The sequence below is a fragment of the Rhineura floridana genome, chromosome 11, assembly GCF_030035675.1.
Source record: "Rhineura floridana isolate rRhiFlo1 chromosome 11, rRhiFlo1.hap2, whole genome shotgun sequence".
Classification (NCBI taxonomy): Eukaryota; Metazoa; Chordata; class Lepidosauria; order Squamata; family Rhineuridae; genus Rhineura; species Rhineura floridana.
The window spans coordinates 56,322,694-56,349,102 of record NC_084490.1 but is presented as its reverse complement, the minus strand read 5'-3'; the positions used below and the strand labels follow the sequence as shown (position 1 = coordinate 56,349,102).

At 44.1% G+C, this 26,409-nt stretch overlaps 1 protein-coding gene across 9 annotated transcripts in view; it reads right to left on the bottom strand.

Moving 5' to 3' along the window:
• Positions 1-26,409, bottom strand: part of LOC133367020 (sodium channel protein type 4 subunit alpha-like) — a 131,551-nt gene that overhangs the window by 10,215 nt on the left and 94,927 nt on the right. For all 9 annotated transcript variants that reach the window (XR_009758499.1, XM_061590633.1, XM_061590638.1 and 6 more), the window contains 8 exons: positions 9,195-9,327; positions 8,729-8,883; positions 4,747-4,920; positions 4,300-4,422; positions 3,335-3,622; positions 2,651-2,704; positions 2,382-2,519; positions 712-816 (listed from right to left, as the gene is read on the bottom strand). Coding sequence is in view for 8 of the 9 variants with exons in the window: in XM_061590633.1 (XP_061446617.1) it covers positions 712-816; positions 2,382-2,519; positions 2,651-2,704; positions 3,335-3,622; positions 4,300-4,422; positions 4,747-4,920; positions 8,729-8,883; positions 9,195-9,327 (1,170 nt within the window). In the remaining variant the exon portion in view is untranslated. The remainder of the gene's footprint in view (positions 1-711; positions 817-2,381; positions 2,520-2,650; positions 2,705-3,334; positions 3,623-4,299; positions 4,423-4,746; positions 4,921-8,728; positions 8,884-9,194; positions 9,328-26,409) is intronic.

The window sequence follows — 26,409 nt, the reverse complement described above, 5'->3', positions numbered from 1 at the left end:
TACCTGGAAAGTGATCCCAGTTCTTTCCTTCCCCACTCCCACCCTTATTTCAAACAGATCTACAAAAATCTTCAAAAACATCAGGGAGGGACACCACCTGTGGACAGGTGTATACATCACATCGTTTATTGTTATGAAGCCCAGAGCCCTGCATTCCTTTTCCTTGTAGGGATTGTGGCTTAGTACACAAAATATCTTGTTTGCTCATTACGTATAAGGAGAGTAACTTCTGACTTTTGCAAACGTAGGAATGTTGTCCATACAACTCTGGCTCTGTTTGTGCCAGAGTTCAAAATCTCTAGATGCAGTGGGCAAAAGCCATCCAGCTGCGATGTAGGAATACTGTGGCTATACTTACCAATCTATTATGCTTGCCTCAGCTTCCTGGTATCATGTCTCATCTACCATTTCAACTGGTTTTTAACTGATGTGGGGGTTTTTTGGACATGCTGCCATTGTATTGTTTTCCTGCAGTGACTTTGGAAATTGTTTTATAACGATTTTCATTCTTAATTTATTGTTGGTTTTTGTACTTTTCAAAATTCATAACCGTAAAACACAATATAATGCAATGCACCCTAATGAAACCTTCATTATGGTGTACTGTATTATATTGTGTTTTATGCTTATAGTACTATGTGCTGCTGCCTTGGGTGAATAATGGTCCAGAAAGGTTGTTTATAAACATCTAAAATAATAATAAAAAAATACCTGGGGTCTTGGGATGGGCTTCTGTGGCTTTTTTGAGCCTAGCTTCTTCATGGCATTATAGTATTTCTTTTGTTCCTCTGTCATGAAGATGTCCTTCCCTCCAAAGTAAAAAGGGAATCACAACTTATTAGACATGGGAGGAAGTCATCAGTTGCAGTATTCTAGACCCATGCAAGCTTTCTACAATCCCTTCCTCTTTGGCTGGCAGCTCCCGCCCCACATCTTTCCAGGGCTCAGTTTGAACCACAGAACCTTCCTTTCAATTTCTGAGTCTGAGTGATGATAACAGCCCACCACTTCTAGGACTGCCTATTCCAAGCCCGGCACTGCATAGGGCTCGTTGATTGGCCCATTTCCAAAAATGGGCTTGGCCATGCCATCCCTTCTCCCTGCCAAACCTCTTCAGTCTATTAAAAGAAGGACCCAGGAGAGTAAAAAGTTGTCCCTTCAGACGGCAGACAGTTTCCCTCCCTGATGCAGCACACAAATGCCTGTGGCTAACCAGAAGCCCTGGGAATTAATATATGGCTGTCTCTGTTTTGGAATGGCTTGAACAAAGGGTTTTGGAAAACTAGTTTCTCAAGGGGAGTAGGCTCTCCCCTCACTGGTGGGTCCTGAAGCAGAGGCTGGGCAGCCATCTGTTGAGAATGCTCTAGCTCGGGATTTCTTGCATTGAGCCGGGAGTTGGAATAGGTGGCCTACAAGACCCTCTCCAACTCTGATTCTATAGCAACATTTGAGCGGGACCCCAGCTGGCCATGCTACATACAAAGCCTATTTCCTTCATGAAATCTTGTTTGTTTATTTTCTATAGTCTTTGCGATTTTTAGAAGTTTTTCTTCTTTGCAATTTGAGTATGAACCCTAAATAGGCATGAGCCTTGGCTCAAGTTAAGCTATTCACTCTGCATATGCTCAATATATCTCTACTGTTTCATTATCAAAGCACTTGCATGCTTTAGGTTAGAGATAAGATGTTCATTCTGTTGAACATGTAGTATCAGGCCTCAGTCAGACCTGCCTCTAGCTGCAGAGAGCACATGGGTGGGGCCCTGTCCCTGACTTCCTGTCCCAGCACTTTCTGTTTCCTTTCTAGGTCCTGAGTCTCTCTACTTAATTCTGTTACTCATGATACATCTACTATTATACAGAGAGCTCTGGTACTCAGGCTTCTCCTCCAGAGAATCCAGGGGAAGGTAATTTGTTAAGGGTGCTAGGAATTGTAGTTTTGTGAGGGGTAAACTACAGTCCCCAGGATTCTGTGGAGGAAGGATTGTGCTTTAAGGATTGTGTATAGTGTGTATACAGCATCAGAATAGGTTCCAGAACTGAGTGTAGAGTTCAAACTTGGGTGTTGAACTAAAATCAAGGTGGGCTACTATCTCAAAAACTGGTTGTGTGAATTGGTCCTGACTGATAGCCCTGAGAAGCTGAATCCTTTACTAGGTTCTGAAACTTTCAGCCAGAGGGTAGCACTCTCCAAATAGCCTGCATATACAATTCTACCTGTACTTTTGAGCCTATTTCTAATCAGCCCTTTTCCCCTGAAGTCCAATTTATGCTATGGGAGGTGCCTGCTAACAGCTACCCAACCTGCTGCAGCAAGTCTGCCTCCTCAGCAATTGGATGCTAACTCCCATAAGCAGAAACCCAAAGCCAAGAGACACTTATCTTTTTCTTCTGCTGGTTGAAGTTGTCGATGATGACACCAATAAAGAGATTGAGAGTGAAGAAAGCCCCAAAGATGATAAAGATGACAAAATAGATGTACATATAGATATTCACTTCATACTGAGGTTGTTCTTCCATCTGGGAGGGCAGAGAACAGTTTGAGAAGAGACCCCTCTCTTGCAGTCAGGCTCCCGCAACCCCAACCAGAACTGATAGCCCTTACAAGAGGCTTGCAGGGCAGAGCAAGTACTTTGTCAGCCCAAAATTACCTCTCGAGAGTCGACAGCTGCATACATGATGTCCATCCAACCCTTGAATGTGGCCTACAAAGAAGAACACAGAAGGATAGACTCAACATGGCACCTGATAGAGGTGGGCTACAAGCAGAGGTGTTGCTAGGTATTAAAGGGCTCAGGGCAGAGATCCACAACATAAATTTATGTATGCTACTTTACATGTATAGATGCCTCTGGGCAAATTATGATGTTGGATGTCTGGGGTCTCACCAGCACTGCATTCTTTCTGTTCTCCCACCCAACCCCCCCGATTCATGGAAGCTCCACATGCATTTTAGAACACTGACGGTCCAGGGCTCCACACACTGGATATAGGGCACTCCTGGCTTCTCAAGTTCACCCTCCAGCTTATGGAGGGCTAAAGAAAAACAAGGAAAAAAGGAGAAGGAGATGCACAGAAGGGGACAGAGTTGTGTGCCCCCCCTTCCCCTCTGCAACTGTCACAATGTGTAGAGACTGAATGCCTGAATAGGGCTAATGTGTCTTCCCATTGAGTAAATACCACACCAAACCACTCGGGAAGGGGGGGCAAAGATGGGGGAGGGGAGTTTTCCTTGCTAAGCATTATATGAGAAAAGTCCACAGAACAGGAATTAAAATATATTAAGGGGGGGCGGCTGCAGGGCATAGAAGTAGGGGGAAATCAGGTACACTCACCACTTGCAAAAGGGAGAGATAGCCCAGGCCCACATTGTCAAAATTGACCTTGACATTGACCCAGCGGACATCAGTGGCATTATAAACATTGAGGAGAGTCATGCATTCACTCTTATTGTTCACTTCTGTGATATCGAAGTAGTCACCCGTGGTGGTATTGATACAGCGATAATACTTCCCAGCGAAGAGGTTGACTCCCATAATGCTGAAGATAAGCCAGAAGATCAGGCAGACCAAGAGGACATTCATTATAGATGGGATGGCCCCCAGAAGGGCATTCACAACCACCTGGCACCCAGAGAAAGAAGCAGTTTAACAAAAGAGATTTAACAAAAGCAACATTGAACCTGGATTTTTCACAAATTCAGAATACAGCCAGGTTTTTTTTAAAAAAAACTAAACTTAAAATTAAATTTCACGTTTAGCGATTTTCAAATTATATTGGTTTTAGTCTAGAAAAGGCAATTGTGTAGGGTATCAGCTTGTCTACATCTGAAGCATTCAAAATTGGGAATGATCCTTAGAGGTGCCAAAATTTACACGGTTGTTTGAACCAGGGATCACCAGGGCTGTGTCCCAGAACCCATTTTCAACACCACAGGGGAGAGGGATATTCTGAGATTATAGGATCCAGTATACTGGACTTGGACTGGGACCTGGATTCTCATCCTCACTGAAAGCTCTCTGAGTAACCTTGGGCTAGTCACCATCTCTCACAGGAGTTGCTGTGAGGATAAAATAGGAGAGACAACCCATTGCGTGCTATTAGGAGATCCTTGGAGATGTAAATATACATAAAGAAATTAGACACCAGAAATTGCTTGTCAAAGGTCATGTTTCTGAGGTCAGCCTAAGCTCCAAAACCTCCTTCTATAGAAATTAAGTGTTCACTCTTTGCAATCCTCATTGCCCAGGGGGAAAACAAGTGGAGAGTAAAACCTCAGGATGTCATGTGCCAAGCCTACCTTCATGCCTTCAAATCTGGACAAGGCCCGAAGGGGTCGCAGTGCACGGAGTGTCCTCAGGGATTTGATAGGTCCTAGCTCTGAAAATCCCAGCCAGTTTGCTGTCAGGCTGATGAGGGAGACCTGGTGGGGAAACCAGAATGCTTAGTAACAAACCTGATAGAAGGGATATGATCTCCCTTACCCTCCCCAGGGGACACAGTTAGCTCATCTACCTCCTCACCACCACTCCTGGTCTAGGTCCCAGTTTATTGTCAAGAGTCCTAAAAAAAAATCCACTAGAAGGAACATCATTACCAATTTACCTAGCCCACATTCGGGGACAAGTCTTTGAGATGGATACATATAACAACTACTGACAGAATCAAAATTGATCAGCTAGCTTCTATTGCAATACTAAAAGAGACTCATGTCCAAAATGACTTGCTCCTGTCAGCCACAACTTACGTCAACAATTAGGAAGTCCAGCCAGCACCACGCATTGGTGAAGTAGACCTTGAATCCATAGGCCACCCATTTGAGCAGCATCTCAATAATAAAAACATATGTAAAGACCTTATCAGCGTATTCCAAGATGATACGGATTGTGTGACGCTGCTCTATGTAGATGTCTTCAAAAGCCTAAAAGAGGAAGACAGGTAGAGTCATCTGGAGAACTTCCTCCATAACACCCACATCATGCACTAAGTTGGTGTGTGGGTATTTCAGGACAGAAAACCAGAGCCACGGGACCAGTGTAGCCCACTGCTGTGTGCACGTGTATTACTGAGTAGCGGCCATGGTCTGTTCTGAGAAAGGAGGACAATTTTCTGAGATAACACTGAAAGTATGTGGAGAATGTCTGGTCAGAACTCAGCATCCTGAGAACCCCATTTTTCTTTCTTATTTTAAGAGCATGGTTGAATAGATGGGCAATAGGTGGGCTTTCAGAAGCCAAGCCAACTTTTCTAGTGTTAGATGGACATGGGGAGGGACCCAGTGCCCTGTAGCTTTGGCCTGTCTACATAATTTAGAGCATGGGCAAAGAGCTATGCAGACACAGATAATTTCCTGATCTCCGGAAATCCTGCTCAACCCATAGAGATAGAAAAAATATTGGACACATGACACACACACAAACTTAATCCTGGTAATTAAACTGAAACCCCCATTAACCATTATGGAAGCTGACAGGATTTTGTTCTATCCATTCATCTCTAGTATTATTTAAGGGCATGAAACTATATTTGCTCATATTCATTATTTGCTGCCCTTACTAGGAACATAGAAAGCTGCCTTATACCAAGTCAGACCATTGGTCCATCTAGCTCAGTATTGTCTACACAGGCTGAATCCTGGGAACTGTGGTTTTCCCCTCACAGAGCCACAAATTCCCAGCACCCTTGACAAACTACGGTTCCCATGATTCTTTGGGGGAAGTAATGGGATTAAATGTGAGTTGGATGCACTTTAAAGGTATGGTGAGGACCTGCCTAATAGTGGTTCTCCAGGAGTGCAGACAGGAGTTTCCCAGCTCTACCTGGAGATACAGAGATTGAACCTTGGACCTGTTGAACGCAAAGCATGTGCTCTCCCACTGAGCTACAGCCCTTCCTCTCCTGCAGAGCTTGGAAAAGTTACTTTTTTTGAACTACAATTTCCATCAGCCCAATCCAGTGGCCATGCTGGCTGGGGCTGATAGGAGTTGTAGTTCAAAAAAAGTAACTTTTCCAAGCGCTGCTCTCCTGCCTCACCCCCTCTTGTCTTCCTTAGTGACAAGTAGGGATGGAATCTGTGGGCTGATGCTGGTTTGAAAGCATTCCATCGACCTAATAGGCTAGTATCAATTTGAGTTTGTTCTTTTTTTGCTAGCCACTGCTTAAACCAGCCTTTCCCAACTAGTGGGCCACCAGATGTTGTTGGACCACAATTCCCATCTTTCCTGACCATTGGCAATGCTGGCTGAGGCTGATGGGAGTCCAACAACATCTGGTGGCCCACTAGTTGGGAAAGGCTGGCTTAAACTGATCTGTTTTTTTCCTTCACAAAAATATTGATGTAATATCAATATTTTTAAAGGAAATATCAATAAAATATTCTTAACATTAATATTTTAGAGGCTGATTTTTTTTAAAAAAATCTGTATTCAAAATAGCTATGGAAAATTGCTACATAAAAATCTGATCTGCAACGATAGAGAATAAGTGAATTAATGGAAAAGTGAATACTAAATCCGAATTGGGCAGAATTCTAGCCCATCCCTAGTGTCACATTTAGGTTGTAAGCCTCTTGGGGACAAAGGCCTGCCTTTTCTTTTTCTTGCTGTGAAACTCTGTAAAGCTCAAGTATTATGGTGGTGGTTGTTGCTGCTGCTGTTGGTAGTAGTAGCAGTAGTAGTAGTAAGTACCTACTCTCAGTGGCGTACCAAGGGGAGGGCGGGGAAGGCGGTCCGCCCCGGGTGCACACAATAAGGGGGTACCAGCAAACAACGGAGCTGCTCCCTCAGGGCTCTGGCGGCTCTTTTCAGTGGCAGGGAAAGCCTCCGCAGCAGCCCCATGGCTGGCTGGCTGGCTGGCTATGAGGAAGGGGGCCGGCGGCACAGCTCACATCCCGCACCTGCGGGGCTGCGCCAGAGGTTCCTCCATGGCACCACTCACCAAAAGCAGCTCTGCGCTCCTTCCGTCGGCCGCCCGGCAGCAGCATTTGCTGCCGCCCTCCTCCTCTGCCTCCTTCTCCCCTTCCCTGCCCGCCCCAAGAGAGGCAGCCCTCAGGCCCTCAATGCAAGGCGAGTGCCGGGCTCTGTGCCGGGGCGCGGAGAGCGGGAACGCGCCAGGCCCCTCCCTGTGGCCAGGCAGGTGCTTTGGCAGCCGGACTCATTTGCCGCCTGCCCGCCTGTCTGCTATGCAGCACCCCTGGCCGCCAGACAAGAGGGCCATTGCGCACAACTCGCGTGAGTGTCCCTGCGGGTGTCTAGTTGGCCATGAGACAACAGCAGGGCAGGCTAGGTGGTGCCGCTGGCCTGATCTGGCTGCAGGGCTCTTTCACGCTCCCCGCAAGCAAGCAGGGCAACCTCCATGGCGTGGTCACCACTTGCTGCTCTGCACACCTCTAGCCTCGCCTGCTTGCAGCCGCTCCTCAGAGGGCTCCTCCTGCAGCCTGCCTCTACCAGCAGATACGGTGAGGGCCTCCTGCTCGGCTTCTGTGGAGTCCCCACAGCCAGTGGCAGTCTACTTCTGTGTCACATCTGGCCGGGGGGGAGGGACTGGGGCCATTATTATTATTTGTTTCATTTCATGATTATTACTGTACTGAAAATAATTTTTTGTGTAGGGTGGTGTTAAAAAATTATCTGCTCTGGGTGTCAAATACGCTAGGTACGCCACTGCTTGGAGGAAGTTTTTGTCATATAGAGGAGGGGGGTGTTAAAAAATTATCCGCCCCGGGTGTCAAATATGCTAGGTAAGCCACTGCCTACTCTTCACTCTAAGGTCCCAGGGCAGGTTACAAGAATTTAAAATACATTAAAAGAGTTTAAAACAAATTACAATCATGAAAGTAGGGTGGGTCCTAAAAATATATGTTTCAGGTATAAAAGCCAGGGTAAAGAAGTCTGTCTTCACTCTTCAGCATTTGCCAAAAACTATACAGTGACGGTATCGGATGCACCTCTGTGGGGAGGGAGTTCCACAACTTAGGGTTCCCATAGGCAGTGCCTTTTCCCAGGTCACTATCACCCAGAGCTTCTGAGGGCAGAGAAACAACCAAAAGGGCTCCATTTGCTGATCTTAACACCACAGAGGGTCTGTAGAGAAGGAGGCGGTCCTTCAGATATTTGAGGTCTAACTCATTTAGGAATTAAAAGCATGAGCGTCTTGAATTGGGCCCAGAAAAAAACTCACAATGATGGAGCAACAAATCATAATCATTTCCATTTCATACACCCCTGTCTACAATTCCATAGCATATCAGCAATGACAGAGTAAGGGTGCTTTCACACTAGGCGTTCATTTACTGTGGAATTGCCACACTTGGTCCACAATTCTTAGGGGGTATCTACATGATGTCATCATCAAATTATTGTCCCCCTGCATTTTTCCTGTGTTTCTTCCATCTCATTTCAAGATCTGACTGAAAAAAAATTGAATAGTGGCACAATTTCCACAGGTACAGATTACTTTAGTGCTGTCTTTTTAAGAGACTTTGACCGGTGCAGTTGTGTATCAGGTGGATGAACCAATTGCCACAATGGCACACCTTTACTACGATTTTTCTGACTACTGTTTCATTACTGAGTTTATATATTTAATTGATCTATTAATTAGAAATAAAACACTTTTTATGACTATGTATCTTCCAAATATATTAATATATACCCTCAGTCAACAAACGCTTCTATTTTCAGAGCACATTGAAATCACCGCTGTTCTCCCGAAAGAGGAACAGCACTTACCAGGGCTCCGCTGCTAAGGAGGATCATGAAGATGATGAAGGACTCGAACCAGTTATGCTCCACAATCTTGAAACACGCCTTCCGGAGATTCCACCACTTCTTCCCCTCTTCTGTTTTGACATCAACGTACAGGCAAGGGCATCTCTGAACACAGGCTGGAATAGAGATAGGCCAATAGTAAGCGCACAGCTGCACTACAGTCTACTGAGAATCTATGCCACCTGCCTGGAAATCCTTGCCCACTAGTCCTGGGTGAGCGATGCAAACTACACATGCTTGGAACATTAGCTTTTCTGTTACTTCTACTGAGTTTTAACAATGAAAACAGATTCTGGGCCGGAGCCCTGTCAGTGAAGGCAAAACATTATGCGGTCTCTTCTTCACTTAGTCTGGAACAGAGTATGGCTTCCTACTCAAGGCCTTCCTGGAAGGTCCCTGCCCTGGGCTTGCTGTCTGGGCACACTACCTTCAGTTAAGCATTCTTCTGGCTCATCATGCTCCATGGCCGCCTCATCCACTGCTTCTTGCGACGTAGGGTCTGGGGGCTTGTAATCAACAGTGCTGCATATAGACGACTCGTTCCCATCTGATAGCGGCTTCTGAGAAGAGCAAGAGAAGAGACAATGGGACTTCTTGTTCATTTTAGAAAGCAAGAGTCAAACAGCAAAAAGAATTAATCATAAACGTATTAATAGTGATGCTGATTCAGTGTCTGAAAATTGTAATCCGGACAGAAGTTGGCATTTCCCAAATGTCTGATCACAGAAGTTCACTTTTGCATGTGTGGTGAACAGATGGATGGGACCCTTCATATTTAAATGGCAAGATATTTATTTTTATAGAATGGTTGCTGCAAGCTGATAGAGTTGGATTGGATCAGGGTCTCTTCCAACTCAGTGATTCTGATTCTAAGGCTACAAACATACTAGTCGCCAGATCAAAGCGTTTCCATTAGCCACACCTGGAAGGGGAATAGGTTGATCTGGCAATCAGTTGCAAAATCTCTTTGGAGCTCTTTAAAAAAAAACAAAAAACACTCAGGCTGATCCCACCAGGTTTTACAGTAAAAAGTGGTGGGGTTTGACTAGCATCATGTGCCCCCATTTTCAGAAGAGAGAGGTCGGGACGTACTGGAACCGGCAAAACAGTGAGTGTGTTTCTACCCCAGATTGGGGTCTGAACAGGATATTACTTTAACAACCCTGGCCAGGCCTGGCAGATAGATCCTTTGTTAGGCAAGCTAGAAATCATATATTGCTATGGAAACTGTATTGTTGTCCGATCATTCTCAGCAGCCAGAAAATATCTGAGCAGACACCTTTCTTCCCCTTCCCAGGTGAGAATGTTGTAATTTAGTGACTGTGTGTGACTAATAACCTGTAGTTTTGAGACAGACTGAGGAGCATTAGGGAGCTGAGATATTATGATCTGAAGCAATTTTAGAGCTTTGTCTATCTTCCTGGAGATATGATGAGTGGGACACTGGATTTTGGCTAAGCTGCCGGCCTTCGCCTATAATTAACCTGCATATTTGTAAATAAATTCAAATATTACAAAATGCCAATAAGCCTCCAGTGAAACCCAGCTCAGATAAGTACTCCACCCATGAAACCTATCACTACCCAGAGAACAGGTGTAAAAATAACAGTATGCTTACATTATACTTACCATCTTGGAGGAGTGCCCTCCCCCCCGGGATTCTCCATGGACCATGGGTTATTGTTTTGAGCATCCCTGCTAAAGAGACAGAGCTGAGCCAAGTGGCTGATGCAGAAATGCTGCAGGCAGCCTCTCTGGAAGGCAGATAATTCTGCTGCATTGGGAATATTGCATACCTTAATCATATGCAGTGCATAGAAGTGGCAGAATTATCTGTTCAGTGGAGTTGACTGGAAGAAGGCAAGGCAAGAGCAATAGATCATACAGAGATGCATAGGGCAACATCCTTTGAGGATGGGTTCTTTGAGGGAACTTTTCATTGTTTCATTCAATTATTTTTCCTGGCACACTGTAGCTCCTCAGCACTGTTTGGAAAGTACTGATCTAATGGATCAAAGGTTGTTTGGCTTTGGGGGAATCCTTGGTCAAGCAACAGCTTGTAGAATTTGATGTCAATTTCAATATTAGCAAACATTGCTAGCAACTGCAGAGCCTTTATCAGTGTAAATGGAAGCATCTCTAACAGAACAGTCCTAACTATAGGAAGCTGAGATGACTTAGGCTGGTGTAACTTATGGTGGTTATATAATGCTGGCTCTTTATTGAGCATTCATTCTGATTTGTTTGTGATGAGGCTATATTACATCACATCATGCAATTGTTATCTCACACATCCTAGTGCATTTTCCCATAAGTTTTCTTATTGCAAAAAGTCTGATTTGGGGATTTTTTGGAAGCAAGGTTATTATGCAAGAGTACCAAATCTATTTTAACTGTGCAAACTGCATTTGCGGTATGCAACTGAATCCCACCTACCCATCCCTGAGACCTCGGATGACTACATCCTTGTTATTGGGTCTTAAACTGCTATTAATTAGGGCATATTTTTGAGTAAACATGTCTAGGATCATTCTGGGAGTCAATTTCAGTTTCCAAAACCCTTGGACTAGTTTTGCCTCCAGTCCAGCCAGCTGAACTGTGGAGCAAGCAACAGCTCAGCACTGGAGAGAGGCTGGAGTCTTTGCTGAAGCCAGGATGTCCTGCTTCTGTCCTGAAATAATACAAACCAATGCTGAATGTGCCATTTTGTTACACCTGTGTTGCAGGGTGGACATTCATGTAATTAAGATATCTGATATTAAGATAGATCTTAATTAGATTAAGATATCCATTCTGCTTTTCTTGACTTTACCCATGGTATTAGATTAAGCTGTCAGACTAAGGAGGGTGGAGATTTTGAAGTGGGGCTTAAATGTTCCACTAAATATATACCCCAAGGGAACACTGCCGCTTCCTGGCATGCAAGGGGACAAAATCCAGCAGCTTCTATACTGTGTTTACATTTGTGACCTTGTTGAATTGTAGAGCTAATCCACATTAGCCAAACAGCTGTGAACAATGCCAATCTAGAACTAGACATATCAGAGGTCACCCTCCAGGCCATGCAAAAATGGCGTTTGTTCATGTTCATGTTACATTTTTTTAGATTTGCTTTAAGAGCATCTTTAAACCTCTTCTGCTGTCCATCGATATTTTGTTTTCCATCCTTAAGTTGGGAGTAAAGTAGCTGCTTTGGAAGACGGGTGATCAGGAATTTGAACAACATGGCAATGAAGTTGATGTTGAAGGATCATTGTCTGTCTTCCTAAATAATTTGCAGAATTTTCTGGAGGCAGCATTGGTAGAATCTTTCAAGAAGTTGGGAGTGGCGTTTATAAATGGTCCATGTTTCACAGGCATAAAGCAAGGTTGGTAGTACAATGGCTTTGTATATAAGCATTTTGGTCTCCCTGTGAATATCCTGATTCTCAAACACTACACTTCCTTCGGGAGAATGCGGCACTCGCAGAGCTCAGACAATGTTGAATTTCAGCATTGATGTCAGCTTTTACAGAGAGATGGCTGCCAAGATAGGGGAAGTGATCAGTGTTCTCCAGCCTCACACCATTAAGCTGGATTGATGGTGCTACAGTTCGTACCTGTTGATGAAGCACTTTGGTTTTTTTAATATTACGTGAGAGCCCAAGCTTTCCATATGCTTCTGCAAAGGCATTTAGGATAGTTTGAAGATCTTTCTCTGAATGTGCGGAGACTACATTATTATCAGCATATTGAAGTTCTACGATAGAGGTTGAAATTACCTTACTTTTTGCTTTCAGCCTACTGAGATTAAAAAGCTTTCCATCTGTTTGATATATGATTTCCACACCAGTAGGAAGTTTCCCCTCATAGAATCATAGCAATGAAGATAGCACATCAGGTAGGAACAATGACGCATCCCTGTTTTACACCTGATCCGACTCTGAATGGATCGCTCTGAAAGCCATTGTTATCCAAAATTGTCATTGTCATGTTGTCATGAAGGAGTCGCAAAATATTCACAAATTTATCAGGGCATCCAGTTTTCAGAAGGATGGTCCGGAGAGTGGTTCAATTCACAGTATCAAAGGCTTTAATCAGATCAATAAATGCCATATATAAAGGTCGATTCTGCTCCCGGCATTTTTCTTGAAGCTGTTGTGCAGTGAAGATCATGCCCACTGTCCCTCTGGAAGGGCGGAAACAATTTTGAGGAGGACATCCTCTGAGATCGGCAGGAGGCGATTTGCGAGGATCCTTGCAAGGATTTTACCTGAAGCAGCAAGAAGAGAGATACCTCGATAGTTCCCACAATCTATTCTATCACCCTTCTTTAAAAGGCTGATAATTATGGTGTCCCTAAAGTCTTCCAGGATCTCCTCCCTCATCCAGATTTTTTTGATGAGTTTATGAAGTTGTTGTGTAAGTTCAGGCCCACCTTCTTTAAAGACTTCAGCAGGAATCCCATCAGGTCCAGTAGCTTTGTTGTTCTTCATTTGATTGATGGCTTTACTGATTTCATCCAAATTAGGGGATACTGCAAGCTCATCTCTAGTTTGTTGTGAAATTTGCGAGAAGACCTCACCAGGCACAATAGAGTTACAATTAAGGAGGTCATGGTAATGCTCTTTAAAGCGCAATGCAATAGACTCCTTATCCTTAAGAAGTTTGGTACCATCCATTGAACATAAGGGATTTGTACCGTAATTTGTTGGTCCTTAGATGGCCTTTGTGGCATTAAAAAAGCCCCATGCATTGTAAGCATCTGTAAACTGCTGGATTTCTTGAGCTTTCTTTATCCACCAGGCATTCTTAAGTTCTCTAGTTCTTCTTTGGACCTCAGCCTTTGCACTGGCATAGATTTTTTTTTCTTAGCAGCACAGTTAATGTCTTTCTGCCATATCTGGAAGGCTTTCCTTTTCTTGTCGATGATTTGTTCAATCTCACTATCATTCTCATCAAACCAATCCTGATGTTTCTTAGTTTGGTATCCAATAGTTTGTTCACATGCTGCAATAATGGATGTCTTCAGTTTAATCCAGTGTTCCTCGACATTTTCAGGGAGTTCCATCGGTAGATGTTTCTTGAGAGTTGTCTGAAAGCAGGCTCGCTTAATAGGATCTTGAAGGGCATGGATGTTCATTTTATGCCTTGGTTTTCTTCCTTGGAGCCTACATTGAGGAACAATATTAATGGCCATAGTGGATCGAATTAATCGATGATCTGTCCAGCAGTCATCAGTACTCGTCATGGCCCTAGCGAGGAGTACATCATGACGATCTCTGGTATGGACAATTATGTAACCCAGGAGATGCCAGTGTTTTGACCGAGGGTGCTTCCATTATGTTTTAAGTTTATTTTTCTGGCAAAAGAGTGTGTTTGTAATAATAAGATTATGTTCTGCACATTTTGTCAGAAGTAGATTTCCATGCAGGTTGCTATTGCCAACTCCTTCTTTCCCAATGGTTTCTGGCCATAAATCAAAATCATGCCCAACTCTTGAATTGAAATCACCCAAGAGGATAATTTTATCCTCCTTATCCTCTGATAAGATGGTGTCCAGCTGGTTATAAAAAAATTCCTTGATGTCTTCATCAGTATCTAATGTTGGTGCATAAGCACTTAGGATAGTTGCCTGCTGGTCTTTGGCAAGTTTTAACTGGAGAGTTGGGAGTCATTCACTAATGCCAATAGGAACTTCTGACAAGAGCTTCACAAGATTATTTTTAATAGCAATGCCTACTCCATGTATTCGTCGTTCTTGCTCAGGCAGTCCTTTCCAGAAGAAGGTATAACCTCCTTTTTCTTCCTTCAGTTGTCCCTCTCCTGCTCTTCAAGTTTCTTGGAGTGCTGCTATGTCAATATTAAAACATCTGAACTCCCTCACGATGATGGCAGTCCTGCGTTCAGGACGTTCACTATCTGTATTGTCCAGCAATGTCCATATATTCCATGTTCCAAAGTTCATTTGTCTTGTGCGGCCGCTAAGTAGTGACCCCACTGGACGTGGTAATCCAGTCAGGGAGAGAGATGAGGCAGACTATGTTTAGGGCACCTTTTCTAGCCCCCTCCCCATATGGGGTGAGCTGGATTGATCCTGAATAGAACTGTTCAGTTATGGATATAGCTGCCAAACTACTCAGCTGCCTCGGTTCTTGAGCCAGAACGACCAAGTCTGTATCCACCACCCATGTGCCAGTCCATGACTAGGGGCTTCCGGATTTCACAGTCCTGCCCCCGTCGCCATGGGACTTTTGGTTTGGTTGGAAGATGATTGTGCGTGAATTTGTTTTATGTGAGGAGATTGGTGCACAACGATCAACACACAATCTTGACAGAAAAAGGCTTTGATCCAATGGCATGGATACCACGACAATTGGATAAAAATCTGCTGCAGCCTTCATCCACCTTCACAGCTGTTGTAACATACACATTGTTATCCTCTGCCTGTTCTGCTGTTGAGGACATTCTTGGATTGTTCTTTGTCTGGTTCCTCTCCCTTGACCTTACCACCATGGGTGACCCTGCTGGGACTGCATGACTCCCAACGGCATCGCTCATAGGGTTCATTGGAACACACAAGCCCACTCATCGCTACAAGGTGATGATCCAGCGAGGGGTTTTCACAGATATAGCAGCATCAGCACCTCTTTTTTTCTCTTTACCCTCCTCCTTTCTTTCTCCCATTTATTCCTCCCCCTTTTCACTCTAGGACTGGACCAAAATTTCTCAGAAACCAATTGTTGCGGAATTTCAGGCACATCCTCCCCAAAAAAACATTTAGTAAAGTGCCCCTCCTGCTACACCCTTGAGTAAAATGGTGCAGCTTTAATATTGCTGAAGGAGCCAATGGGCTTGGCCCCTTCTTCTTCTAGTCTTCTCTTATCCATTGCTTACTTCTTTTATCCACCAAAATGAACAATAGTTGCATTCAGTATTTACTTTTGTTTTTCAGCGACCCCAAAACTGCAAGAGAACTCCCCCCCAACCAGAGAATATTTGGTGAAGAATTTCGCCACCCACATATAAGAGAATGCTGAGGAGGCCATTTTTGTTCAGCCCAAACTCACACAGCAGCACCCTTCCTTTCCTCTTTGTCCCATCACAAACCAACAATAAAAATCAGAGCTCTTCCCCACCTGCCCCTTACACACGCACACCCTGCTCAGGCTGGCAGTGGCCAATCTACTACTAGGATGAGGCTTCACCCTGGAGCAGATGACTGGCCCTATCAAAGATGGGCTTTATAATTCCAGAAGAGGCAGGCATGGCAATATCAACAGCAACATCAACAGCAATTTAAAATGGAGACTTTGAAACCTGTAACTTAAAAAATACACAAGAGAGTCTCACTAGACCAACAACGTGGGGGCTCTGTTTTCTAGATGTTTTAGACATAATTTTTAAAAAGAAAGAAAGTGAAAGTATGCTTGAGATTGTCAGATTCACAAAAAGGCTCCAGTTTAAAGCAAACTTTAAAAATGTCAACACTCAGAGCCAGCAGACTTTACTGAAATGATCAAATTATATTTCTTCTCTGTGCCAAATTGATATGTATCGAATCAATCAAATCATTTTATAATTATTTGAATGTTCAGATTCCATAATGATACAATGTTAGGAAAGGCTCTTATTTTAACTGCAGAGCTACTCCTATACATATCTATAATTACAATCACTCTTTGGGGGTGCAGGGGGAAGCCAATGGAAATGTAAAGAACTTTGACTGTCTTCTCTGAAAAACATTGCTTGGAGTGCCCAGAACCTGCCACTAGATACCATTTTAACACAGTCCCATAACCATGAGATCTTGTGGGGAACCTTGGCTGTAAGCGGGGGTTTGGGGGAGTTTATAAGGAAAAAGAGTGGTTCTAGAGCTTCATCCTTCCTGAAAGTCATGCTCTCTGCCCTGGAAAGTTTGCCCTCCTACTCCTGAGCCTTGACATTAAGAAATAAGCCTCAGAGGCAACTGGAAAGCTTATTGTAGCAACTCTGTGGTGAGGGGAAGACACTCTGCATATGCTCAGAGACACTCTATCATTTTATGTTCCAATGCTGAGCCCTAGCACTGAAAACAGGGAAGCATTTACCCCCCATAGTTTCCACATGCTCAGAAGGATTCTTCATTGTTTAATATCCACTGCTGAAGTCAGGCACCATAACAGCTAGCAGCTAGCAAAATATGCCTCTTACTGGCAAAAAGTCTTCCTTCAGAAAATGGAAGTCTTGTCCGAATGAAGAAAATAAAAAGGAACACAAACTCTGGCAAAAGAAATGCAAGAAGACAACAAGGGATGCTAAAAAAGAATTTGAGGAGCACATTGCTAAGAACATAAAAACCAACAACAAAAAATTCTATAAATACATTCAAAGCAGGAGACCATCTAGGGAGGCGATTGAACCCTTGGATGATAAGGGACTCAAAGGTGTACTAAAGAATGATAAGGAGATTGCAGAGAAGCTAAATGAATTCTTTGCATCTGTCTTCACAGTGGAAGATATAGGGCAGATCCCTGAACCTGAACTAACATTTGCAGGAAGGGATTCTGAGGAACTGAGACAAATAGTGGTAACGAAAGAGGAAGTTCTAGGCTTAATGGACAATATAAAAACTGACAAATCACCGGGCCCAGATGGCATCCACCCGAGAGTTCTCAAAGAACTCAGATGTGAAATTGCTGATCTGCTAACTAAAATATGTAACTTGTCCCTTGGGTCCTCCTCCGTGCCTGAGGACTGGAAAGTGGCAAATGTAACGCCAATATTCAAAAACGGATCCAGAGGAGATCCTGGAAATTACAGGCCAGTTAGCTTAACTTCTGTCCCTGGAAAACTGGTAGAAAGTATTATTAAAGCTAGATTAACTAAGCACATAGAAGAACAAGCCTTGCTGAAGCAGAGCCAGCATGGCTTCTGCAAGGGAAAGTCCTGTCTCAGTAACCTATTAGAATTCTTTGAGAGTGTCAACAAGCATATAGATAGAGGTGATCCAGTGGACATAGTGTACTTAGACTTTCAAAAAGTGTTTGACAAGGTACCTCACCAAAGACTTCTGAGGAAGCTTAGCAGTCATGGAATAAGAGGAGAGGTCCTCTTGTGGATAAGGAATTGGTTGAGAAGCAGAAAGCAGAGAGTAGGAATAAACGGACAGTTCTCCCAATGGAGGGCTGTAGAAAGTGGAGTCCCTCAAGGATCGGTATTGGGACCTGTACTTTTCAACTTGTTCATTAATGACCTAGAATTAGGAGTGAGCAGTGAAGTGGCCAAGTTTGCTGACGACACTAAATTGTTCAGGGTTGTTAAAACAAAAAGGGATTGCGAAGAGCTCCAAAAAGACCTCTCCAAACTGAGTGAATGGGCGGAAAAATGGCAAATGCAATTCAATATAAACAAGTGTAAAATTATGCATATTGGAGCAAAAAATCTGAATTTCACTCATGGGGTCTGAACTGGCGGTGACTGACCAGGAGAGAGACCTCGGGTTGTAGTGGACAGCACGATGAAAATGTCGACCCAGTGTGTGGCAGCTGTGAAAAAGGCAAATTCCATGCTAGCGATAATTATATCATAATGCCATTGTATAAATCTATGGTGCGGCTGCATTTGGAATACTGTGTACAGTTCTGGTCACCTCATCTCAAAAAGGATATTATAGAGTTGGAAAAGGTTCAGAAGAGGGCAACCAGAATGATCAAGGGGATGGAGCGACTCCCTTACGAGGAAAGGTTGCAGCATTTGGGGCTTTTTAGTTTAGAGAAAAGGCGGGTCAGAGGAGACATGATAGAAGTGTATAAAATTATGCATGGCATTGAGAAAGTGTTTAGAGAAAAGTTCTTCTCCCTCTCTCATAATACTAGAACTCGTGGACATTCAAAGAAGCTGAATGTTGGAAGATTCAGGACAGACAAAAGGAAGTACTTCTTTACTCAGCGCATAGTTAAACTATGGAATTTGCTCCCACAAGGTGCAGTAATGGCCACCAGCTTGGATGGCTTTAAAAGAAGATTAGACAAATTCATGGAGGACAGGGCTATCAATGGCTACTAGCTGTGATGGCTGTGCTCTGCCACCTTAGTCAGAGGCAGCATGCTTCTGAAAACCAGTTGCCGGAAGCCTCAGGAGGGGAGAGTGTTCTTGCACTCGGGTCCTGCTTGCGGGCTTCCCCCAGGCACCTGGTTGGCCACTGTGAGAACAGGATGCTGGACTAGATGGGCCACTGGCCTGATCCAGCAGGCTCTTCTTATGTTCTTATGTGTCCACATGCACGCATGTGCATGCGCTAATCATGCCAAGGTTGCAAGAATCAAACAGGAACATTTTATATAGCGGGACAGAAGGAAGAATCTGATGAAAAGAAGTAGAGCTGGGTGTAGAGCTGTACCAAATCCTACTTGTCCCTCCCCACCCCATGAAATTCTTCTGTCCTTGCAATAGTCATGTCATTTTTTCCTGTCTCTTTGCAAGCAGGAGAACTTCACAAAGAAAGAAAGAAAGAAAGAAAGAAAGAAAGAAAGAAAGAAAGAAAGAAAGAAAGAAAGAAAGAAAGAAAGAAAGAAAGTCATATAGGGCAGGATGGTTGTGCTTACTTTAGTTACTGAATGAGTGCCTGAGGGCTCTTTTCATTTAGTCCAAACATTTTTTAAAAGCTTGTGCTTCCTTGCAGCAGTGCAGGGTTCCTTGCAGATAACTTTCTAATGTAGAAGGGCTTCCTGGAGTGACCATGCTTAAGACTTTTCAACAATGCTTGAACTAAATGAAAACATATCACCTTGTTCAGTTCCTAAGGTAGTACACACACCATGCCCTGTCCTCAAAATTTCTTCTTTTTTAAATACTCAATGTTCTATCTCCTTTTTCAGAAACAACTTTGCTTCACCTCATACCACCTGTGAATGGTTGAAATAAAGATCATTTGAAGATCTGGCACAGTTCTAACCTGGGGTCATCATCAGCATACCTCATTTAGCAGTTTCAACAGCAGAACAGACGTTTAAAAGCATGAAAGGCAAGGTGGAACCCTATGGGATACCATAGCACTAACACCAGGAGACCAATTAATAGCACCACCTTCTGAAACTAGCCAATGAGGAAGGAGCAGAATCACCAAAACGTGTTGCCCCCATACCCAATCCAGACAGCCCTTCCAGAAGGCTACTATTATTGACAGCACTGAAAGCCACTGGGAGTCCCCAGAGAACAAGAAGGGTCACACTCTCCCTGTCCTCCTCCAGGCATAGGTCATTGGCCAAGAAAGTTTGCAAGTGCATTTTTCCTTATGATGGCTGGCTTTTCCCAACCTCTAAGCAAGCTCCATCTGTTGCTACCTTAACCCCTTGCCCTTGGTGAGTTTTTTTTTCCTCTTTGGGGTTGGAGACAGGGTGGCAGCAGGCTGTGCCTGTCTCAATTCTGCCTGCAAAAATTCAAGTGGTGGCATGGTCAAGCATCCCTGTTTTGACTGCTTACCCCATCCCTAATCAAAAGCTGCTGAGATGTCCAGAAGAACTAATAGGGTCACACTCCCCTTATCCATCTCCTAGCACAGGTAATCCCATCAGGATAACCCAGACTGTCTTGGTGCCAAGACAAGGCCCAAATAAAATAGATCCAGACAATCCTTTTAATCCAAGAAGTGTCTGGACTCAGTTGCGTGGCAATGAACCACTCAAGCATCTTGTGCAGGGAGATATTGGAGACCAGCTGATACTTTTTATACTCCTTAGAGTCTGAGGAAGATTTATTTATGAGTGGCCCCACAACCCCTTCCTTGCAGAGCAGCTGGGACTCTTCCCTCTCACATTGAGGCATTAATCACTTTCTGGACCAGGCAGTCAATCCTCTCCTGCTAGATGGTAAGAGATTGAGAAGACAAGTAGTCAGCTGCATCCCACCAAGCACCCTTGTCCACATCCTTGGGGCACAGCAACTGGAACTCATCCAATAAAAAAGGAACAGATAGTGCACTGGGCATATAACTGCACAACGGTTAGCATACAGATTACAATGGATATGAGCAATTCTGTTCCTGAAATGCTTTGCTAACAAGTCACAAGCCCTATTCAGGCATTTAGTACCCATGGATACTGAACTCATGAAAAGGGTAGCAAGAATGTGCTCGTTAGCTCTGCCCCTGGCCACCAGTGCATGCCCTGGCCACATCCTTATACTGCTGTGTGCTCAGCATCAGTAAGAAGGGACCTATGAGAATTCAGATGCACATATGCATGGTTTCCTCCACAGGGACAGAAACCTTACATAATTGCCCGGGATGCCTGTTCCTATGAAAGGAGCCCTATGTATGCACAGCCATTCAGGGGGTGGGGTTAGCAGAGTGTTTTCATTGTTCCACTTCATGTGTTCAGCACCCATAGGCACTGAACACCTGAATCAGGCTACAGTTGGCCATGGAGGGTTGTATCACATCTCTTTGGGGATCAAGCTGAACAAGGCCCTGAATTTGCAACCAAAAATGTAATGATGGCCACCAATTTAGATGGCTTTAAAAGAGGATTAGATCACTGGTCTTCAACCTTGGGTCCCCAGATGTTGATGGACTACAACTCCCATCAACTCTGACCATTGGCCTTGCTGTCTGGGTATGACGGGAGTTGTAGTCCAACAACATCCAGGGACCCAAGGTTGGAGAACAGAGGATTAGATAAATTCCCAGAGAATAAGGCTATCAATAGCTACTAGTCATGGTGGCTATATCTGAGCTTGGAAAAGTTACTTTTTTGAACTACAACTCCCATCAGCCCAATCCAGTGGCCATGCTGGCTGGGGATGATGGGAGTTGTAGTTCAAAAAAAGTAACTTTTTCAAGCTCTTATCACATCCAGTATGCCTCTAAATATCAGTTGCTGGGGATCACGAGCAGGAAAGGGCTACTGCATTCATATGTCTTGCTTGAGGGCATTTTATAGACATTTGGTTGGCCGCTATGAGGATACCAGATTAGATGGGCCTTTGGTCTGACGCAGCAGGGCTTTTCCTGTTACATGGACCCTGAGCACCCTGAGGACACAAAGGTAGTGGATAAGTATTGTTCCTTCACCACGATTACCATCACAGAGTACAGGCTTGGTCATATATTCTCACTTGAAGTCACTACAAAAAGTCCTCAGTTTGCATGTGCAGCCATTTCACTGCTGTTTCACTGCCCCCAGTTTCTGGTAATCTAAGGAACCAAACAGATTCTATTCAGCAGGAAAGGGCAACCACGTCAACCCCCAAGCCATCACAGCATTCCACAGAGCAATGTGGGCTTTGACATTTTTACACACATTTCTCCCTATACGTGCATTTTTGTAAGCATTGTTTGGTTGGAGCACTGCATCACAAAATTCAGAAAAGTGTGAAATTTGAAGGATGACTGTGTTTCCATTCTCATGTTGTTTCAGAAAGTGTGAATTTGATAAATTCAGCTTCAAATGTGAATTGAATAAATTTCTCCCCCTTGCCTAGGAGGCTGCGGAGGTGTTTATGAAATGTTTATGAGACAGTCTGGCACAGTATGCATTTGGTGGGAAGGAGTTCAGCAGGGAAGGAAGGAGGCTGCAATACTGAAATGCTGGCCACTGTATTATTTATTTATTTATTTATTTATTTATTTATTGAATTTCTTAGTCGCCCATTTGGCTGGCTATCCAGCCACTCTGGGCGACGTACAAAATAGGCATACAGATATAAAAGACATTAAAAATCTGAAAACAATGACGATAAAAATCTACTAAAAATGTACTAAAACATCCACACAAAATGTTCCAGATGTTGTTGGACTACAACACCCATCATCTTTGACCATGAGCCATGTTCTTTGGGGCTGATGGGAGTTGAAGTCCAGCAAAATCTGGAGAACCACAGTTTCCCCAATCTTGGATAGACAATGCTATGAGGCAGCTGCCTATGTTCTGTATGTTCCTAGGCTTATGTACAGCAGTGATGGTGAACCTTTTTCATCTCAAGGGCCTCATTCCCTTCTGGGCAACCTTCCAAGAGCCACATGGCAGTGGTGGGTTAGGCCAGAGACAAAAGTGGGTGGAGCAATGAATGTAAATATTACCTTTGTTCAGTAGGCTAGCTTCTAGACACACCCACACACATTCTCTGTCCTCCATCCAGACAAGTAAAGAGGCATTATCAGAGTTCAAGGATGCATTCCAGCTAGGCAAAAGCCCTTGGTGTGTGGACGAGGGCCACTGAGAGGTGTGGCCTGGGGAGAGTTCTGAGGGCCAAACCGAGAGACCTGGAGGGCCATACATGGCCCCCAGGCCTGAGGTTCCCCATGACTGATGTACAGTTTAGAGCTATAGCTTGTTTGAAGGATGAGCAATGGTTTAAATGAATCCAGTGGAGGATGGTCCATTAGGGAGAATGGGACACTGCTCCTCCAACCTCACTCTGCCCTCAGCCAGCCCCAACCTGTCTGTCCCTTACTTACAATCAGACCAGGGGATGGCATTGCCTGTCATCTTCCTCCGTCTTAAGCTCAGTGTTGCCCTTCTAGAACTCAGCAAGGAAAATGATGGGGACAAAACTAGACTGAGTTGGCTCTGCCTATCATTGGCTCTGGCTCCACCACCTGTTGGGCTCCCTGTCTTCCATCCTACCAGCCCTGATGGACACCAGCCACCACTGGATGAAGACTTTCCTCATCTTAAATGGCTGCATCACCTGAAATTAACCAGGTCCATGTGCACACAAACTAATCAACCGATAACACGATTTCTCTTCCTTTCTGTGAATGTTGTGTATGTGTTGGAGTATTCATTGGTTACTGTGTAAACATGTACACTGTGTGTTTGTACTATGAATTAGTATGTGTAAGTGAAGGACTATGTGTGCAAGACAGTGAAAGAAGAATGGATCCTGGAGAAGGTATTACACACACATACCTGATCTGAACTGACTTATTCGCAGTCTGAACGAACAGAATACAGACTGAAGTCGTAACAATGGCCTTACTGGATCAGACCAAAGGCCCATCTAAACTCATCATTCTGTTTCTGGCAGCTGTCAATTTGTCACTGGGAAGTTCACAAGAAGGTCTGCAGTAGGGGATCTTCTGAGACAAAAGGGCTTTCAACAAATTGGCAATTGGAGGTAGGTTCCACTCCTGGCTATCACATCTAATAGACCTCTCTTCTGTAAATTAGCCTTAATATTTTTAAAGGCTATTTACATCAATAGCTGCTGTAAGTACACCTGATAGCAATGAAACCTGAATATTTATTATTTTTGTTTGGGTGAATAGTTCCTTGAGTTAGTTCTGGATTTCCTGCCAATTTTACAGAAATGGCGTAGAGAAGGAAGGATCCTGCTGGTGCAGTTGGAGCTGCTGAACCATGGCTAAGATTTTGATTTTTTTTATTTTAATTTATTATCTGCCCTTCGTGGTAAGATCCCAGGAAGGGATACAACCGTTTAAAATACATCATTAAAAACAATGAAAAACAACTTAAAACCACAGCACAACAAAAGCAAATAGGGTGGGTCCTGAAAATATAAATCTCAGGGGTCAAAGGCCAGGGTAAAGAGGTGCTTCTTCAGCATTTTGCCAAAAACTGTACAATGAAGTTGCCAGATGCACCTCTGTGGTGAGGGGGTTCCACAACTTAAGTGCTGCCACAGAGAATGCCCTCTCCTGGGCCACACACCTTCAAGCTTCTAAGGGCAGTGGACCTACCAAGAGGGCTCCTTCTGCTGATCCCATCACCCAAGAGGGTCTGTAGGGACAGAGGAGGCTTTCCAATATTTGGAACCTAAGTTATTTAAACACTAATAAGAGTACCTTGAACTGAGCCTGAAAACAAACTGGCAACCAATGCAGCTGTTTTGAAGCAGGGGTTATATGAGATCTAAATGGAACCCCAGCCAGTAATCTGGCTGCTGCTGCATTTTGGATTTTGGATGGTTGTTGCTTTTTGGATGATCTGGTCATGATCTATATTGCTGTTTGTTTTATACGCACAGCTACTATGTCGTTATGTTTTGTTTTAATAAAAAGCACAATTCTGCAAATCAAAGAAGTTTGCATAGAATCACTTATCTTGCTAGCTATACGGAGGGCCAAGGAGCTATGCAAATCACTCAGGCCCCCACTCCCTGACCATTGGAAGCCCAGCTCACTCCACCCCCACCTTCTGAATTGTCACCAGGCAATTCAGAGGCAGGAACAGGAGCATGCAGGCTAGAAGTGGGTGGGATTCTCTCTAGAGTTTCTCACTCAGCCCCAGAAACCCATTTGCCAAGCCATAAAATAGTATCAGAGACAGAAGTGCCTCTGTACATAGGAACATGGGAAACTGCATTACACTGAGTTGGTCCATCTAGCTCAGTATTGCCTACACTGTCTGGCAGCAGCTCTCCAGGTTTCGGGCAGGGGTCTCTCCCAGACCTACCTGGAGATGCTGAGGATTGAACCTGGTATCGTCTGTATGCAAGGCAGATGCTCTACCACTGAGCTATGTCCCTTCCCCACACAGTGTAGTGCAGAATGCCATCTCTTCTCACCACAGAGCAAGCATCCCCAGCCACTGAACGGCCCCAATTAGAGAGCAGGATATCCAGGAGAGAATGTGGGGCTTCCACTAACTGCCTATTTCAGAAAACAAGCACTGATTTCCCATTTCCTGAAGAAAGAGGCAAGCGATGAGAGCAGTGGCTGAGACTGAGAAGAAACTGCAAACAGCCCCCTAAACTCTAAGCATCTGCTTGCAAAACTGGCTGCTGCTGTGGTCTTCATGTTAAACTTAATCTGCTCTGACAGTGGGGAGGGGTTTATGAGAGAAACTGATAGCACATGCACACAACCTCCCTACACCACAGTCCAAAGTCACTGCTAGGCAACATGATATAGCAAAAAAATGTACGTGTGTAGGGGGACTAGTTTTTCAAGCTTGATTATAAATGCCTGGGGGGCAGGGGCAGGCAGAAGAGCCAGTGTGTTAAGGAAACATGCTCACCCCCCTACAATTGGATCTTGGGTTAATACCTGAGCAGGAGTCATCTTCAGACATGTGATGATGAGCCTCAGGAGCTGGGGGGGGGCTGCAAAGGCTGCTGGGCTTTGAAGCCTGTGACACTGCACCTTGGGCCTACACGTGACTAGAAGAGGTACAGCTCTAATGATTCCCAGGAGTTATGTATGAAAGCTGGTTATAATCTGATGGCTGAGAGGTGCCACAAGATTACCAATGGAGGACTTGCCAGCTTTTAAAGAGAAAGGTCCAGGCTCTTCCCCCAACATTGAAGGACTCAGCACAAGGATTACAAGAAAAGCATTTGGAAACTGCAGTGGTCCAGCATGCAGCTGTGAGGTGGCTAACAGGCACCCTTTAGAGAGACCATATAAACATTGGTTCTCTAAGAGATGATGTGGTTACCAGTTAGTTTCAGGGTTCAGTTCAAAGTACTGTTTATCTTTGTTTGTTTAGAGTAACTTCTGTCCTGTTTTTCAGCCCATATGCTCTCAGAGCAGCTAACAATAGTTAAAACCACAATAAAACAACATAATAAGCATGTTGTTGTTATATACCTTCAAGTTGATTACGGCTTATGGCGACCCTATGAAACAGTGACCTCCAATAGCATCTGTTATAAACCACCCTGTTCGACAAAGTACACAAAGCCAGTCTCTCTTGCCGGGTTAAAAATCCCAGACTTCA